Raw genomic sequence first — 16,570 nt, 5'->3', positions numbered from 1 at the left:
GCCTCAAGGTAAAATGGCTGAGAGGTCCTGGGGTTTGGTGAAGTGCACACGAGGCTCTTCTGCAGCAGGGACCAGCAGAGAATATCGGGCATGCCAGTGGGAGGATCACATGCTTCAACAGAGCTGCACAGATGGGCGGGAGCCGGGAGATCGGTGGCAGATGACGGGTCGCTCTGGGTGGGGTTGCGTACAGGCGCGAGTTCAGGTTTCTGGGCTCCCCGGGCAGACAGTACCATGTGGATGTCACCAGGCGATGCAGAGGGGAGCAGGTGAGGGAGGTGGCATGGCTCTCCTCGTCTCCAGTGTGGTGTAGGCCTCAAAGGAGTACGCAGAGCCATGAGTAGGTGCTGTAAAAACTTTATTAAATCACTCAAAAGACCCCCGCCCATCCATGTTACAGGCTTTTTAACCCTTATGGTGGGCGCTGCATCCGCCATGAGCTTGCCTGTTTATAGAGAGCACTACACTGGCCACTCCTCTTGGTTTGGAATGTAAATACATTTTTGCAATTTTATATAGCACAAACATGGTCTCTTCAACATTGGAGTCCTAAACAAGCCTTTTATGAGGCTTCTGCTTGCCACCTCCGTTCTAAACTCATGCATTAAGAATTAAATACAAAATGTAACCTTTGCTGTGAATGAAAAAGAATGGAAAAAGTTGTACTGTGATGCTTTGATGGTTATTTGACCGAATAAAGCTTTGTTTGATTGATTGATTGATTGATTGGGGTACTTATCTACTGGCTGAATCACGCAATTTGAAAGCAGGAACCCTGAGATCGATCCTGGTTGTGTTTGATTTAATAGACTATAGAACAGCGATACTCAAAGTACGGCCCGGGGGCCGCATGCAGCCCTCCTGACATTTACATGCGGCCCCAGTGCTGCTGTTCATTCAACTCAACACTGGCACTAAAAATTGTAAAATAAACGGGCAAGTATTTATTTAGAGTCTAATTGAAGTTAAGGAAAATGAGTAACTATGGTGTTCTGAAACTCCTAAGTTTATAAACACCTTCATTAATAATAACATCTTGCAGCAAAAATATAAAAGTATTATCTGTGTGAAATTCAAACAGTGCATTTCATTAACGTGCAGATCCGTTTCACCTTAGTACACAACATTATATCACTGCATTGAGAAGTATTTTTTAAAGTCATAGTTTTCAAACATGAATTTAGAAACTTTCATCCGTTCCATCCCCCACACCCTGACATCAATGTGAACTGTGAACTAAAAGGCAAGTCAGTTGTTATGTGAACTCTTTGGGAGGGCTGGGTTTCTATAAAACATGAACAACATTATAGTTTATTAAATCAGACACAGAAGGTTTTATACAGCATACATCCTGAAGACATATTTCAAGGTTCTTATATGTGATGGTGAAGAAAAACGAAAAAAGGAGTTGAAGTGAAATAAAACATTTGCCTAGGATCACACAATTTGGTTAAGTGGAGAAGCCGGGATTTACACCCAAATTTCTGGTTTCACATTAGGCAGTTCAGACCTTAGATGTATATGCTTCACTTGCCTACACACACTTTACCACTACCCCTCCCCACCCTACCCCTAGCCCTCTGACCGCCACCATGCTGGCAGCAATGCAGCCCTCGGTCACATCAAAGACCAAACAGTGCGGCCCCAGGGAAAATATTTGTGAGTACCCATGCTATAGAATATGATCCCTGATATGCAATAAGAAAGTAAGGTGCACATGACAACTGGCTTCCATCTTAGTAAACTGATGGCATTGTCATCAGGGTTTAGGGGCATGAATGTTTCTAAATTCATGTTTAATAGCTATTTCTTTTAATGAAGTCTGCTCAAAGCTGTGATATTATCTGATTTACTAAGATGAAATGCTCCCACATGTTAAACGAAATACATTTTATTGAATTTTATAGTTTTATATTTGTACTTGAATACTTTTCGCATGATTAACATGCCAAACGTGTTCATGTCTTCATTGATGCATAGGCCCTTACAGCCAAGCCAGGTCCTTGTCTGGGCCCTCGTTTAGCCACTCCTGTTAATTTCTCACCAACCTCGATTTTTTTTGTTTCGTTAGATGTGCAGGTTCGGAGTTGGCAGCATTTCATAGCTCCATCTCTCCGCTGACATTCCTCAGTTTACCACGCAAAACATGCCAAGTAAATAGATATCAGTAACACTTCCATTGTACCTAATTATTTAAATTGTTATTGTATTTTTTGCATTTATACCACACCTTTCATCAGTAACTAGGTGCTTGACAATACAAAAACTTATACAAATCTTGAGAAGCGCATTAACATGAACAGAAGACAGATAATTTCAAGTTATTTTTCAAAGTTACTTAAAAAGTCACATACCCGAGTACAAAAGGAGAGTGGGTGTCGGTCAAGGAGACTTGTGAAACAGGAGAGAGTGTGAGCTGGTGCAGGGCACGAAGATGGAACTGTTCTTTGCTTCGGGATACACAACAGGAAATGTTCAAGTCAAGTCCATATTGTGGAGATGGCTTTTTGGAGAGGTATATCATGGCTTTTTTTCTTCATCAACGTTTGGAGAAGCACCTAATTTTACCTTTCATGAAACATGTAAACTTTCCTAGTTTGCCTCCATCTGTGCACGTGCAAATGTTTTCTGCATATTTGGAGATAATTTTCTCTCGAAATTAAATCCAAGCAAGCTAGAAAATATATGCAAACATTTTCCTCAGCAGGTTTACCTACCACAGATCTTTTGTACGTATAAAGGCATTGCACACAGAGGAACACTGTTTTCAGTTAAACATGAGTCAAAATGAGCCAATCATGCTAACAAGAAAGAGTCCCCCTAGAGCTGGAAACTGTGCTATTGACACAGATTCGTCGATTCGGAAATACCATCTTGCAGAAGAAACATCCAGGAAAGAACATGAGGATTACCTCAAAGCCAGGACATTGACAAATATGTCATGTAGTACTGGGTACTGGAAAATGGCATGAATTGGGCAGATTAGTGTATATATATTTGTGGACTGTGAAAAATTGATATGCTCGGGTTGGTGCTATGCCAGATGTCCACTAATTTCTGATTTAAATGCAAATAACTAGCATTAGGATTCATTGTTAGTTCATTTAGCTCATGTGGATAGCCTGAAAAATTCACAAACTTGCCAAGTTTCCATTGCTCATGCACGAGTGGGACTTGCAGCTCTGTTTATACTACTATAAAATCAGGATTATAAATACTAAATTGAAATGAAAAAAAACTGGATTAGCTACTCATGAAACCTGGTGAGCTCTGAGAATAGTGTACAATGGTTTGTAAAAGCAAATACCTAGATTGGAAATATTATTACCTAATGCAGTGGTTCCCAACCTTTTGACGTCTGTGGACACCCAAGTTATCATTACTGGAACCCAGGGACCCCCACTGAATAATTGTTGGAATCTGGGGACTCCCCACTGAGTCATTACTTAAAGCTGGGGACCTAATCTGCTAAACTTATTTAATTTCCTAAGCAGTCGTGGATCCCCTGAGGATCCCCTGAGGAGGCTTCCTGGACCACAGGTTGGGTACCACTGACCTAATGCCTACCAGGGCCGGACTGGGAACCCAAAGAAGCCCTGGCAATTTTATCAGACCAGCCTCCAGGTTGGGGGAGAGTGCAGGAGTAGGGCGGGGGCACGGAGGTGAAGCACTGCTGCTTCTGTTGCAGTGCAAAACCGGCCCTCAGTAACACCCCCCCCCCCAACAGCTGAAAAAACGGCCCCTACTCTTCCAGCTTCCTGACGAAATGCCTGATGCCAACTATAGCCAGTCCGGCCCTGGTGCGTACCCAATGGTGCAGTCAGCTTATTAGTTACACTCTGACTAATTGTAGTTGTAACAGGGTCTATTTAACTAATAAGCATTTAAACTTGAAAAGAGAAAAATAAATACAGAGGGAAGTGCCAGCTTCTTTTACAGTCCACAGGTTTCCAAAGAATTCTGCCAGGTTTGACAGTGTCAAACTGAATATCATGTGGCACTGCGATCACATGGCCCAGTCCAACACACAAGAGTCAAATTGGTAGTTATTATGTCAAAATTGCTCTAAGGTACCTCACTACAAGTTGTGGGGAATGAGGGGTACTAGGGGTATATAGCACATGCGGTATATGCCATTATCCTTGGGTGTAGTATTTACCACATGTGTTAAATCTTTCCTTTTCTGAGTTTTCAACTAGAAAAAGAGGCATGACATGGGGTACCAGTTTTTAACACATTGAATTCTGTATGGTTTGCCATTTTTCTGGGTTTTTTCCACTTACAAAGTTTGACAGGTTTTACTTTTCAGAATATATGTAAGAGGAAAACTGATAGGGTATGATATTTTTCACATAACATGTAATTCTGATCCCTATACAAGCACTTGTTTGCACATAATTTAGCCCTTATAATGTAATAAGGTCTTAAGTGTGCCCACTGTTTGAGTCATTTCTTATTTGACAAGTGGCACTTGCCGCAATACTGAAAAAAGTAAAATCCAATCAAGTTTTCAGAAATGCCAACAAATATGCCAAAGCTCTCCAGAGAAGTTAGTTATATGCATATTTCATTAAATCATATGCATTGTGAATAACCAAGAAACCATGGTCGGCTTCACTATTTGATACCTCAATGGACCCAGTCCTACACTTTCTCACGCTTTATCTCAGAGGTGGTTCACCACAAGATTTCAGAACAAATTAATTTGTGCTGCCTAAAACAAAAACACACAGCCAATCAAATGAGAAGGTGGCACCCAATCTCTAATGGCCTTAGAACCAGGAAAGAAAAACCCTAAACCGTGCACTTGAACCACCTAAGCAATCACTGAATGGTATTTAGCTGGTCCAACACCTATTCTACGCCCTCGTCACCAGTTGTACAGAGTGCTCATTTTGCAGGTTTTCAATGGAATCAACACCTCTCCCCCCCGCTTACACGTTTTGCCACACGCTTAAATACTCTAGATAACATCATCTGCTTTTTGCCTTGAATTTTCACCTTGCTACAAAAGGTGGAAAATGTGAGTGAAAATAGGGACTGGAATTCGGTAAAAACTGGCAGTAAACATATTAGTAGTTCTGGGAGCCCCAGGCTATTCCAATTCTGGACCTCAAACTTGTAGCCCCCAGTCCCGGTATCGCCATCCCATTTTGGGGTGTGGCTCGTAAGAAGGGGCACAGCACTTAAATAAATAATTTTTCAATGAAATGGATTTTAGAAAATGCAATCCTGTTCATTCCCATTAACAAACATTACAGCAGAAGTGTGAAACCAAGGCCTGAACTTCTGTCTAATGGGGAAGATGGCAGAGAAGTTATGCTGGCCAATGTTAAGTGTGAGATATTGCAACAACCTTAGCACACACCGTTGCTTTTGGTTGCTAATTTGCTGTTACAAATGCAGTAGAACTTATATCAGAATGCAAACCAAAGTGTGGTTAAAAACAATGACTATCTCATACTTTAAATGGTACTGCTTCAGATAGTTGTAAAACGCAATAGAAGAGAGGTCCTCTGCTAGAACAAGAGTAATAAAAAGTTGTACTGATATAAGGTAAAAAAAAAGAAAATGGCTGACTGTCACAAAATCGAATGCTTGTGGCTGTTACTATGCAGAGAAACCTGCAGGCATTGGGCCCAACTGTCATGCCTGCACCATGTCAAATGACTCCAATTGTACCGACTGTTCAGGTGAACAAAGTGGGTTCTTCTTTTTTCTACTGCTGGATTCCAGATAATATATCTCAGAGTGCTGGATTCCAGATCCCAGAGCATCCCCAACTTCGTCCCCACTGGTCATCAAAGACCTGTAAGAGAACCTCCTACAAATGTAAAGTTCAACCTTCTCCGTCAATTGGTGCACCCAACGCCAAGGTGATCAGTGGGAAAGCAAAAAGTGGATTCAAGAAGTCAGCGTGGCTCTTTGGAATAATCAGATAAAAGGCCCCTGGGCCAGCCAGCAGCCTGGAGTGCTTGTAGTTCTTCATTTGCAGTATTCTTTCCGGAATTCTAGACACAAACAAAAACAGTATAAAGTTGTGATTGTTTTACAAGAACTGAGTTAGCCGTGAAGTTGATCGAGATTGAAGGGTGGTCACAGATAGAGATCTCCTGCTGTCGCTTAGGGGCAGGTTCACAAGAAAGTGGCGCATCGGACCAGATGCGCCATATTTCTTGTGTTCACCTTGCCTCTCATAATGACACCATGGTTGCATCGTAATTGCAATACGGAGAACCATGGCGGTCGTTACCACAACAGCCTCAACATTTTTGACACTGTTATAGTGCTTTCCTATACTTGTGCTCAAATGTTTGACGCTAATGCAGCAAAGCACAAGGAGGCCTATAGATTATTATGGGTGCGTCACTTTAACGCCTGTCCTGAGCAGCCATTAAAAATCACGGAAAAAATGGCGCAGTGGACTCTTGTAAATTTCACTGTGCCATTTTTTCAGGCCTCCCTGCGTGGGGACACCCCCTTGCATACATTACGCCTGATGCAGGCATCATGTGGCGGGTTGCAAAGTGGCGCAATGCATGCACTGCCCCGTAGTCTTTGAGATATGTTAGCTTAGATTTGGCTTTATAGCCAGCTTCACTGGCTCTTATAGTATTACTTTTCCTTTTATAAATATAGGTGCTCAAGTCTGAGATCGAATAGTACAATAGCCTAAAAAGCCAGGAAAGACTGCTGTGGGACATAATCACAGCACTCTATAGGCCAGGGGTACTGCCTTATACCTACAAGTATGACATTCTTATAGTGGTTATCTTACATTGAAATACATCTTGACAGGACCACCCATGCCAATTTTCTCTGGAAAAGGAGGTTGCCTGCTAAGATAAATAAATGTTGAAAACCCCAAAATAGGATATCACATCATATAACCTCTTTTCATTGCTCTATTGATCTGATAGTTATAGGTATATTGAGCTTACAGTGAGAGAATTATAGGACTCATTTGAAATGCTTTGATAATATATGAAAGCATTAAATGCATTGGCTGGCTCCAGCATTCTTGTTGGGGACTATACATTTCCCATCAGCACAAGCTAACCACTCACAATCGGACGTGATTAAATGCATTGCCTGGCTTCCACCACTTTGGTAGGAACTACTTTTCACATCAACATAAAATAACAAGACATATCATCACAATCTGCTGTGAGAAAGGAAGTCCGTCACTCTTCGCTCTGCCTTCTCTTGCAGATCACACACACACACAGACAAGATGGCGAGGGATAGCTAAGGTACTTAACCACCCTTTATGTGCTAAAAAGTCACCTTTTGTCGGGTGCAGCATCCCATGGTAAATTGTTACCTACTAGTGTCCCAGTGCCACTTTCTTTTATACGTACAAAGGGTATGTGTCGCAATCATGATGAATGAAACATACAATTGGTTAACACACAAAATGTACAATCTAGGCATTCATGTATGGGATCCTTTTGAATAAATTTAGCTTTTGGCGTGATCTGCCTTTTGTAGATTGTCTTCTCCTTTTCCAACATGCAAGAGTTGAGGCACTGATGACCCGAACACTGGGTAAGGAATGTACTAGAAGCCTATGACCGACACTCACTGGCGAGGGCTGTGTACGGTGTGCTTTTACAATGCACTATGTTCATGAGTGTGTGCAGTGAGACTGCATTCAGGGCACAACATGATCAAGAAATGTTATGTTAGTTTGTGTACCATTCACTCTTGTTGTCTCATCACTTTAACGTTCCCATTTAGGTTCCTACTGGAGGTAGTACTTTAACAAACTTCACGATTGTTCAGTTTTTTAGACATTCCTAATGACACTTATTGGATATTAAGTATGAAATACTGAGTGAATCTTTCAGAGAGGGTATGTTCCCGAAGAAAGCCCAAAGGACCTATAAAAGGTGATTACATGGGCAGAAAAACATGAGTATGGACATAATCTACTATTTTTCAGAAGACTTGTTTTAGATATCTTGAGCTTCTTTCCTCTATAGCCTTGGTGCTTCTTGTATTCATGTATTGTTTGGGAGGGTGTGTTCTTCGCTTTCTTAATCCTCCAGCCTCCACCTAGTTTCTAGATGACCTTTTCAGAAAACAATATCATCTGACAAATGTATCGTAGATGTACAATTTCAACTGTCGCTGTACACATGGATCACATTTGATGAGTGCATCAAAAAGTCCCTAATTTTCTGGTGTGTAAAATGACATAACACCATTTTAAGGGTTTGGATATTTAGAGGTCTGTCTGCAGCTTGCCTTCCCGGGCTCACTATGCCACTGGATTCAAGCTAGCCTGGCTGATGAAGGGTGAAACCCTGAAACCGGTCCCAGGATGCTTGTTTCCGGTCCAGGGAGAATCCAACTCCATTTGCACCTATGGCCCTGCTGCAAATGGTTTTGCATTTCCTAATTTGCGAATTCCAGTTAGGAATTTGCAATTTAGGAAATGCAAATCCCAGGGTGCTGGGGGCCTAATGCCCCCTCTGCTGCACCCCAAAAATATTTTTACGGACATGTGAAGCACACACATGCCTTAGGGGCATGTGTGCGCTACATGTCAATTTTAAAAATGCATTTAAAATGCATTTTTAAAATTTGCACATGGTTACCACCAAACTTTTGTTGGTGGTAATTGCATTTCATAAATGCCCAATTCGCATTTAGGAAATGCTTGATACATGTGCTTAAGAATTCGCAAATAAGGATTCCTTATTTGCGATTTCCTATTTAGAGAATCGCAATTTGCAATTCTCTAAATGGGGTCGCAATTTTAAGGAATCGCTATTTTAGCGATTCCTTAAAATTGCATGGCGAATGCCTTTCATACATTCTGAAAGGCATTTTTGCATTCGCAAACGGCCGAATTTTGCGATTCGCACCGTTTGCGAATGCAAAATCACTTGATACATCTGGCCCAATGTTTTTAATGTCTTGGTATTAAGTGAGGCACTCATCTCTAACATTTGATTTCATTTAAAATAAAATACTCTAGTTGATTGGTTCACAACACATCTTACATGTATTACTCTAATTAGATTGCATTTAATAGGTAGTTTAATGCCTCAATTGACATACTTTTGTAAATAGAAAGAAGATTTCTTTCAGTTACAAAGAGTAATAAATGAAGGTGTTTCAAGCCCGAGGGCTTTGGTGGGCTGGGCATACTTAAATATGTGTATGAATGTAGACAACCCAGTGATGGCACCATACATGCCAACATTGTCAAGTTGGCAAGTGGGAGCTTTTGAAAAAAATCAAGAGAATATATTTTCCCCAATGGCTATTTAGAGGCAGGTGTAATTTTAGGCAGGAGGGAGGTAAAATAAAGCCATTTTTGCTTAAAAAATCAAGTCTTCGGTCTGAATCCTGGGTATTAGTGCGTATGTGTCACAAACAACTAACAATTCATCATTTCAAAGCTTTGATCCTCTGCAGTAGCGAGCCGGTGCTTGCAGAGCAATTGTCGGTAGTTCGTCTCTTTACAGTTTGTTTGATATAATAATTTACATTGTTGATGTTTCAACCTAATCATAGGAGATACCGTTTCTTTCTATGAAAGTATGCTGATGGAGAAATATTACTTTCTATATTAAACCTTCATTTATTTAGTAGAGGGCCGCATGTCTGTGATGAAGAGTAGCTGTCAATGCGGTGTTTGCCTGACTATGACAGGAGTCAACACTTCACGGTTTAGCCCATGCAGTGCAAGTGCGTGCTTGCCAGTGAATGCATGCAGAATAGGCTTTGTGAAGTAACATTTGCAGAGTAACTCACTATGAATTCTTCTTCCACCAGTGCTGCAAGCTCAGCTCAGCAATATCTCACAAGTAGAGGAAAGATCATTCTCATGGGAGCAGTTGTCTGTAGCTGTCTGTTTCACCTGCCCACATGCGTTGCCCAACCCAGAGGTGGGCGAACCATTGAAGACGCGAGCCTGGCTCTGGCTCAGCGCAACGTACTCGCGGACTCTCAAGCTCAAACACGCTGAGCTCTTATTTGGCTTCTGTCGGCCACCCACATTCTAACCTCATGCACCAAGAAATAAAGAAAAAGCATTGACATTTGATGTAAAAAAGCGGTGTAAAAAGAGATGGGCATCCAGTGGCTAAAGTGTATCAGAAAACCTGGGATCAAAACCCGCTGCATCTCTTGACCATATTGTTTGATCTTAGCACCGCACCCCTTTTACCTTCATTATCACTTATGAGAACAACTTGAAATATTTGCGTGAGGACATTTGCTGTACAAAAACCTCTTGTCTTGGATTTAATAAACTTTGTGGCTGATTTGGGGTTTGGCAGACAGAGGTAAGTGTCTTGGAACAGTGAAATACTTTGCTCCTGCCATACCAAGGGTCCTTCACCTGCCAAATTTAGAGTTGCCCACTAGCCCTGGCACAAATCTAAACATTGGCAAGAACTACATCACGGCATTCCTATCAGTGTATTAAAAACATTAAAAGTTTGTTGGATTGTACTGTCAAATGACGGTAGCATTCCTCAAACTTTTAACATGTTTTTGTTTTTTCACAAACATAATCCCAAACTGGGATTTTGTTTTTGAAAAGCGCAAACTAATGGCCCCCACACCATGGGAGTTTTCTTCTATGGTGTGAGCATCATTTAAACATTATTACTGCCACCTACCACTATGTTTTTCAAGGCAGTAAGGGAGAGCAAAAACAGGCCATTAAATAATTTACCTAAATCAGGTGGGCAGTCGAGTGTGCAAAACTTCCGTCAGCCCTTACTCCGTCAGGCAGTCGAGGAGTTTGTCAGTGATGGAAATAGAGTAGTCTCCATCATTGACATACTTAAGGCCCACCTGTCTGTAAATTAGGAGACGGACCTTCAGTTTGGTGGAGAGGGTACTCTGTTGTGATGGGAGTGACTTCACTGTTGAATTAAAAGTCAGTCCCTTAATCTTGTTCCATGCATAATAAGACTATAGATTAAATGCAGCATGTACATGACAGCTTACTTTCCTCTTAGTTCAACTATAGAATTGTTGGAGCTTGAAGGCATGAATGTTTCTAAATTAATGTTTAAAAATAGTTCACTTTTAATAATGCCTCTCAATGCAGTGATATTGGATGCATTAAGGTGAAATGCTTCCACTTGTTAAAAAATACACTTTTTACATTTTTGAAGCGATTTCCATGTTTTACATGATGTTGCACAATTTCAGTGCTTAATTTGTGCCATGTTTTTCCTGTGTTTGCCACCGGCATGTACTTCTTAAAACTGGCACATAATTATCACCGGAAGCCACATGGTGGTGCTGTCTACTTTTTTCAACAAAGCACACCAGCAGGGAGTTTAACAATGCATGTATACTTTAAAAAATATTAATACAAGAGCGATCAGGCTTCTTCTTTAAGGTTTGTGTGACATGAAATAGTCCAAGTTGTCACATCCATATGAGTATGATGGTTCACAGTTAGCACTGGTACAGGCATTTGGCAGTGCTGACAGGAGAAGCGAGTGGTGAAGCTGCAATGGCATGCTGAGAATTATGTTGGGCCCTGGTGCTTATGTTTTTACAAGTTAATCACTGATTTACATGCCACCCCATTTTCATGGCTTGGCTAGTGCAAGTCTCTAAGTGCTAGGCCAGATCCTTCGCTCGGCTCTGCTTCGACTCATCCTATTAATTTGGTGGCTCTCGCTCCTCTACCCCAACCCTTGTCACATCAACGCTTCATGGCCATGCTACTCAAACCCTTTCTGGTACAGCATTCATTAGGAGTCAAGGAAAGAACTAGACACCGGTTTAGGGAGCATTGCCAAAGAATCTTTACAAGAGGAAACGCAGCCATGCTGCACCCTCTTGGCAAAAAAGTTCTGGCCTTTGGGTCCGTTAGGGTGGCATCCACTTCTGAACTCTAGGATTGTGGTTTACATACCTTTTAACGCTGCCCGAGCCTCCTAAGTGGAATCGTTTGTTCAAACGGCGGAAGATCGCATAGCAAGTAATATTTTCTCGTGAGAAAGCTATAACTGAGTGGAGTCAGCTGGAGGGCATTTCTCTCCAGCGTATGTTCTTTATTATTTTTTATTTTTTAATTCAGTAAATATGAAGTATTACATTGAAAGATCTTTGCAGGGCAGGAGGGATGTTCACCTGTTCACCAAGAAATGCGGACACAATTTTTAATAAATCACGAGTATAGATAACATTTTAAACGTCGTGCTGGTCTCCAGTTTCCCCTTCCAAAAGCACTTTTTTCCAACCAATTTTGGCACTGGCTAATGGGGACACTTCTGAAGGGGCATAGATTAGCCCTCTGTCCTCCATCATGCCAGTGTCACTTTGCTTGCCCATGCCCATGCCTTAGTGCCAGCTGGGTTCGAGGCTGGTATTTTTGTCCCAGATTTTGAAGACCACTGAACCAAGCCACTGACTACAATAGCCTAGTGTAGGGGTCTTCAAACTGGGGGGCGCCCCCCCCCCCCCAGGGGGACCTCAAGTGGTCCCAGGGGGGCACCAGAATCTGGCCAAAAGCAGCATCATACAGATAACAGGCCTTTGCTTTAAGCAGAAACATGTTATTGCATTTTTTAAAGGTAACATTACTTAACTGCAATGTTCAAATAGGTCTAGACATATTTAAACATTGCCATCTTTATAAAGTAATTGTGAAAAATTCTGAGGGGGGCCCAATGATTTTTTTTTCAACTGGGAGGGCGCGGCATTAAAATGTTTGGAGACCACTGGCCTAGAGGGATGAGTCCACTTTAAGACTATTTCTTTGAATTTGCTGCCCCATAAGAGGACAATGCCTTTTTCATCTCATTCACACCCCTCTTGGAGAAGGAGTCATGTCACATAAACATGAGGAGAACTTTCCTAGGGGAACATACTTTCCATCTGCCGGCCCTTCCTTTTCTGTCACTCACTAGATGCCAAGATAGTAAACTTGCACACGAATTATTTCAGAACAATTCAGTCCCTGAGTCAGATGCCCCTGTCTGGCTTTAAATCACTGCCTATCCCCTCTCGGCCACAAACCAAGCATCACATGTCCTATCCTCTGTGGTGAATTATGCTGACTTGCCAGTATGCCCCTAAAAATAGCAGAGCTGGCGAGACCAGCCACTTAGTGGGGAGAGAAAGTGGTGTTTCAGCAGTTTGCTTACCTTTGTTTAAGTCGATGTTCTTTGCTGGCGGCAACTTATCCAGCTCAGCCTTCTCCTTCAGAATGTTATTCTTGTAATCTGTACAAGGCAAGGGTGTTTATATGAGCAGGGTTGCCGTCATATCGAAAAGAATCATAGAAAAAGGGCGTTTAAGCGAAAGGTGACGCCATCATTACTGTCACCGCTATCGACATAGGTAGTTTCATCACAGCACAGACATTGATACTAAACATTTAGGTAGTTGCTCATCATTAATATTATTATTTTTAGGAGTTAACCACTGAAAAGGGATGCTGGCTTTAATCTTACACATAGTGTCAGTGTTAATAATGATTATGGTAGTAACTAATCGGGAAGAAAAATGAACCACATTACTATCTGTGCTAATCGTTTGGGAAGGGCCTTACACTTTCAAACCCTCCCCATAACTATTAGTACACACGATTTGGACAACTTGTCATTAAATCAGGAGCAAATATGGAAGAAAGACTCCTAGCCATACCAGACCCCCTATAATATTAACACTCAACGCTTTGATCAATAAATTATTACCGAAACACGACTCCTAGGTGACATCTGCCTTCATTATTTTTAACAAGCCATACACCAGTCCCCCAACATTACTATTAATACTAAATTTGGCCAGTTGGAAATATAAAAAAAAAGATCCCCTAGCCGTAACGTTACTAGCAATACAAGATTATTTTTTATAATAATGGTTTGCCTAATAGATTATCATATCAAGATAAAAGATGCAGGCAGAACTGGTATCTGTAATCTAATCTCAAATATTATAATTAATAATAAGGATACGGCCTGTAAATTATCATATTAGGAGTAAGGCTGAATGCAGGACTCATATGTAATGATGATGAGCAGGGCCCATTGGTAACAGGAAAATTGTGTATTTACAACAAATCTGGTATGTTCCACACAAAGACATCAGGCAGAATCTCTGGGAGTAAACTTTGAGAGAAATGAGGACCTTAATGGTAATATGACTTTGACTAAATTGTTATTATCGTATAATTTGGAGTTATGTATAATGATGTCTGGAACAGTCATGGTACCTTGACAGGAACCGAGTGCGACTACAATGAAAGGGAAACACTCGGGGAACACCAAAGGATTAAAAGGGGACATCACATCAAAGCCGCTGCATCTATGTTTGGAGCATCATCAAATGCAATGATCACCTACATAGGGATGTAATGAGGAAAGAGCAGTTTAGCATAGAACCCATTTTGACCATGATGCTGCTTTAATATAACTATACCTAGAAGATAGGTGCTGTGGTCTTGTATAACCAGTGAGTGGGTTGCTTTTGCCGGAAATCGCTGTACAGTCTAGAAACTGCCCTACAGGAATTGTGCATCCTATCTGGACATAAGTCTTACAATCGGATCTTTAATTGTTGCAGTCTCTTCAACCTATTTCACAAGCTTGAACGTTTGCAGAAAATGTTATGTTGCCCCAATCATACTTTTAGGATCTCAGTGGCCGTTAAATAGGGTGGCCCATGCTTACACTACAAGATGTCCCCCTATTTGAGCCCCTCTACGCTCCTTTCGTCACAACTACAAATTGTTCCCACTAATTTGAGATTAGGTCACTTTAGTGAGACATTTGCCCCCCACACCTTCTCTCGTGTTCGAGAAAGAGGCCCACACTAATTGTAAGTGTACTTGCCTAGGGTGAAGCACTCATCTGGCCAGGGATGCAGTGCCAGGTTTAAGTAAACAACTGCAGGTTTTCCAGGCCATATTATACTTAGCTACAGATATGAAGCACTTATTAAGTATAACGATGGAGAAGATTCACGTACCAAGCCTGATCTCATCACTTTTGCATGGGGTCAGCTCCGGTGCATCAGCAGCAGACATGCTAAGATGGAATTCTCTGCTGAAAGGAAAGATACACAGGTTTAGGGAAACGAATGAAATCACTTTTCAATTCCTTTTGGCGTCCATTCACTGCAAACCAAGCAAGCAAACTGATCCATTTTATACAGTGAAGATATTTCCTTTCAAAATGAGCCTACTGCTGAATAAGGGTGATGCAGTATCTTCCTACAGATAAACAATCCAATATTTGTCTCTTCAGTGAAGTTTCTCAAATCCTGTAAGTAGCTCCTAAATCCATGTAAATAAGAATGATTCTGTCTACTGTAAATATTTATTTATTTCTGTTTTTCTGCCCTGTGATGTAGAATCCAAGAGGCGGATGGGTATACATTGGCATGACTTACTAATGGAGAGCTGAAATGTAGCAGTTTGCAGATTTTATACTGAGAACTGACGGCTGATGAAAGATTCTGTAGCCACTTCTTAAGACAGAGAATAAATTGAAGAGATGCTGCAAACCCTAAGCCTCAGATGTGGCTTTCTTTTGTTTACAAATGACATGATATTAAGTTGGGTGTGAGTATCACCACTGTAGTATTACTGAGACACATACAGTAAAAGAGGAGCGCTAGAATTTGTTGTTTGAAGAAAGGAGAGAGGCATGGTACCTAGAAGCCGAATGGGGTCAGTTTCGCTGTAGAGAGTTGAATAGATCCAATAAGTAGCAAAAAGTAGCTAAAGAAGCGATACATGTTTAAAAGAGGAATTTGATCAACTTCAACATCTCGTCTGAACATTACCTGTTTGAGAGTATTTCATCTGAGTAGAAATGAATCTAGGGTAATTCTAGATGTACAATGCTGAAGAATATGTGGTCAAACCACAGGCCCACATTGTCATGAAACTACTGACAACTGGGAATTGTGATCAACCCAATACAGGACGTCTGAGCCTCAATTAAAAGTGAAGCAGACCTTTCAGTGTTTTTGTGGTATAAAAGAACTGAAATGTGTGTCTCTCCCTTGAGAATACGTAGGAATGGGAATCCCCAGATGCAGGACTACTCATCAGGATAATGAGACATTGTGTTTCACCCCGAAAATACCTTAGTATCAGAATCCATAAATATGGTACCTTATCCATAGTGTGGGAATCCTCACACCTAGGTGCATACCTTGAAAGATCCTAGCTAAGGCAGTACTGACACAAGGGATCAGACCATGGTAGGTCTTGTGTGCAGCAGCATTGATGCTGATCAGAAAACAAAAAGCTCTAGAGAAGGAAATATTGCTACCAGGGATCTGGAAATATGTCACCCTAGACACGTAAATGAGCATGTCATTATTGGCTCTAGATATGACATTAGTGAGATCTGAGGCTATGACAGTCCTTAGGTATGGGAATATTAAGACACGATATGAACATATAAGATCCATCGGTTAGGAAGAGTGAGACCATGGTCAGACTATGAAAGGCAACCAGTATGGAAATATTGATACTTGGGGGTCATACCATGAGAAACCATTATTATGGGACCTCTGAGACCAGGGATCGTAATCGAAATGGACAGAAACACTGAAACTATGAGTCAGA

General features: G+C 41.3%; 1 protein-coding gene across 2 annotated transcripts in view; it reads right to left on the bottom strand.

Moving 5' to 3' along the window:
* Nucleotides 1-341: 341 nt before the first annotated feature.
* Nucleotides 342-16,570, bottom strand: part of MXRA8 (matrix remodeling associated 8) — a 121,076-nt gene continuing 104,847 nt past the window's right edge. The window contains exons 7-9 of one of the 2 annotated variants that reach the window (XM_069241065.1): nt 14,959-15,035; nt 13,134-13,211; nt 342-6,011 (exon numbers count right to left, since the gene is read on the bottom strand). In XM_069241065.1, coding sequence (XP_069097166.1) covers nt 5,986-6,011; nt 13,134-13,211; nt 14,959-15,035 — 181 coding nt within the window. In that variant the 3' untranslated portion in view covers nt 342-5,985. The remainder of the gene's footprint in view (nt 6,012-13,133; nt 13,212-14,958; nt 15,036-16,570) is intronic. The other variant, XM_069241066.1, reaches the window with a different exon arrangement.

Source organism: Pleurodeles waltl, chromosome 6, assembly GCF_031143425.1.
Source record: "Pleurodeles waltl isolate 20211129_DDA chromosome 6, aPleWal1.hap1.20221129, whole genome shotgun sequence".
NCBI classification, from domain to species: domain Eukaryota; kingdom Metazoa; phylum Chordata; class Amphibia; order Caudata; family Salamandridae; genus Pleurodeles; species Pleurodeles waltl.
This window is presented reverse-complemented; position numbering and strand designations above follow the sequence as displayed.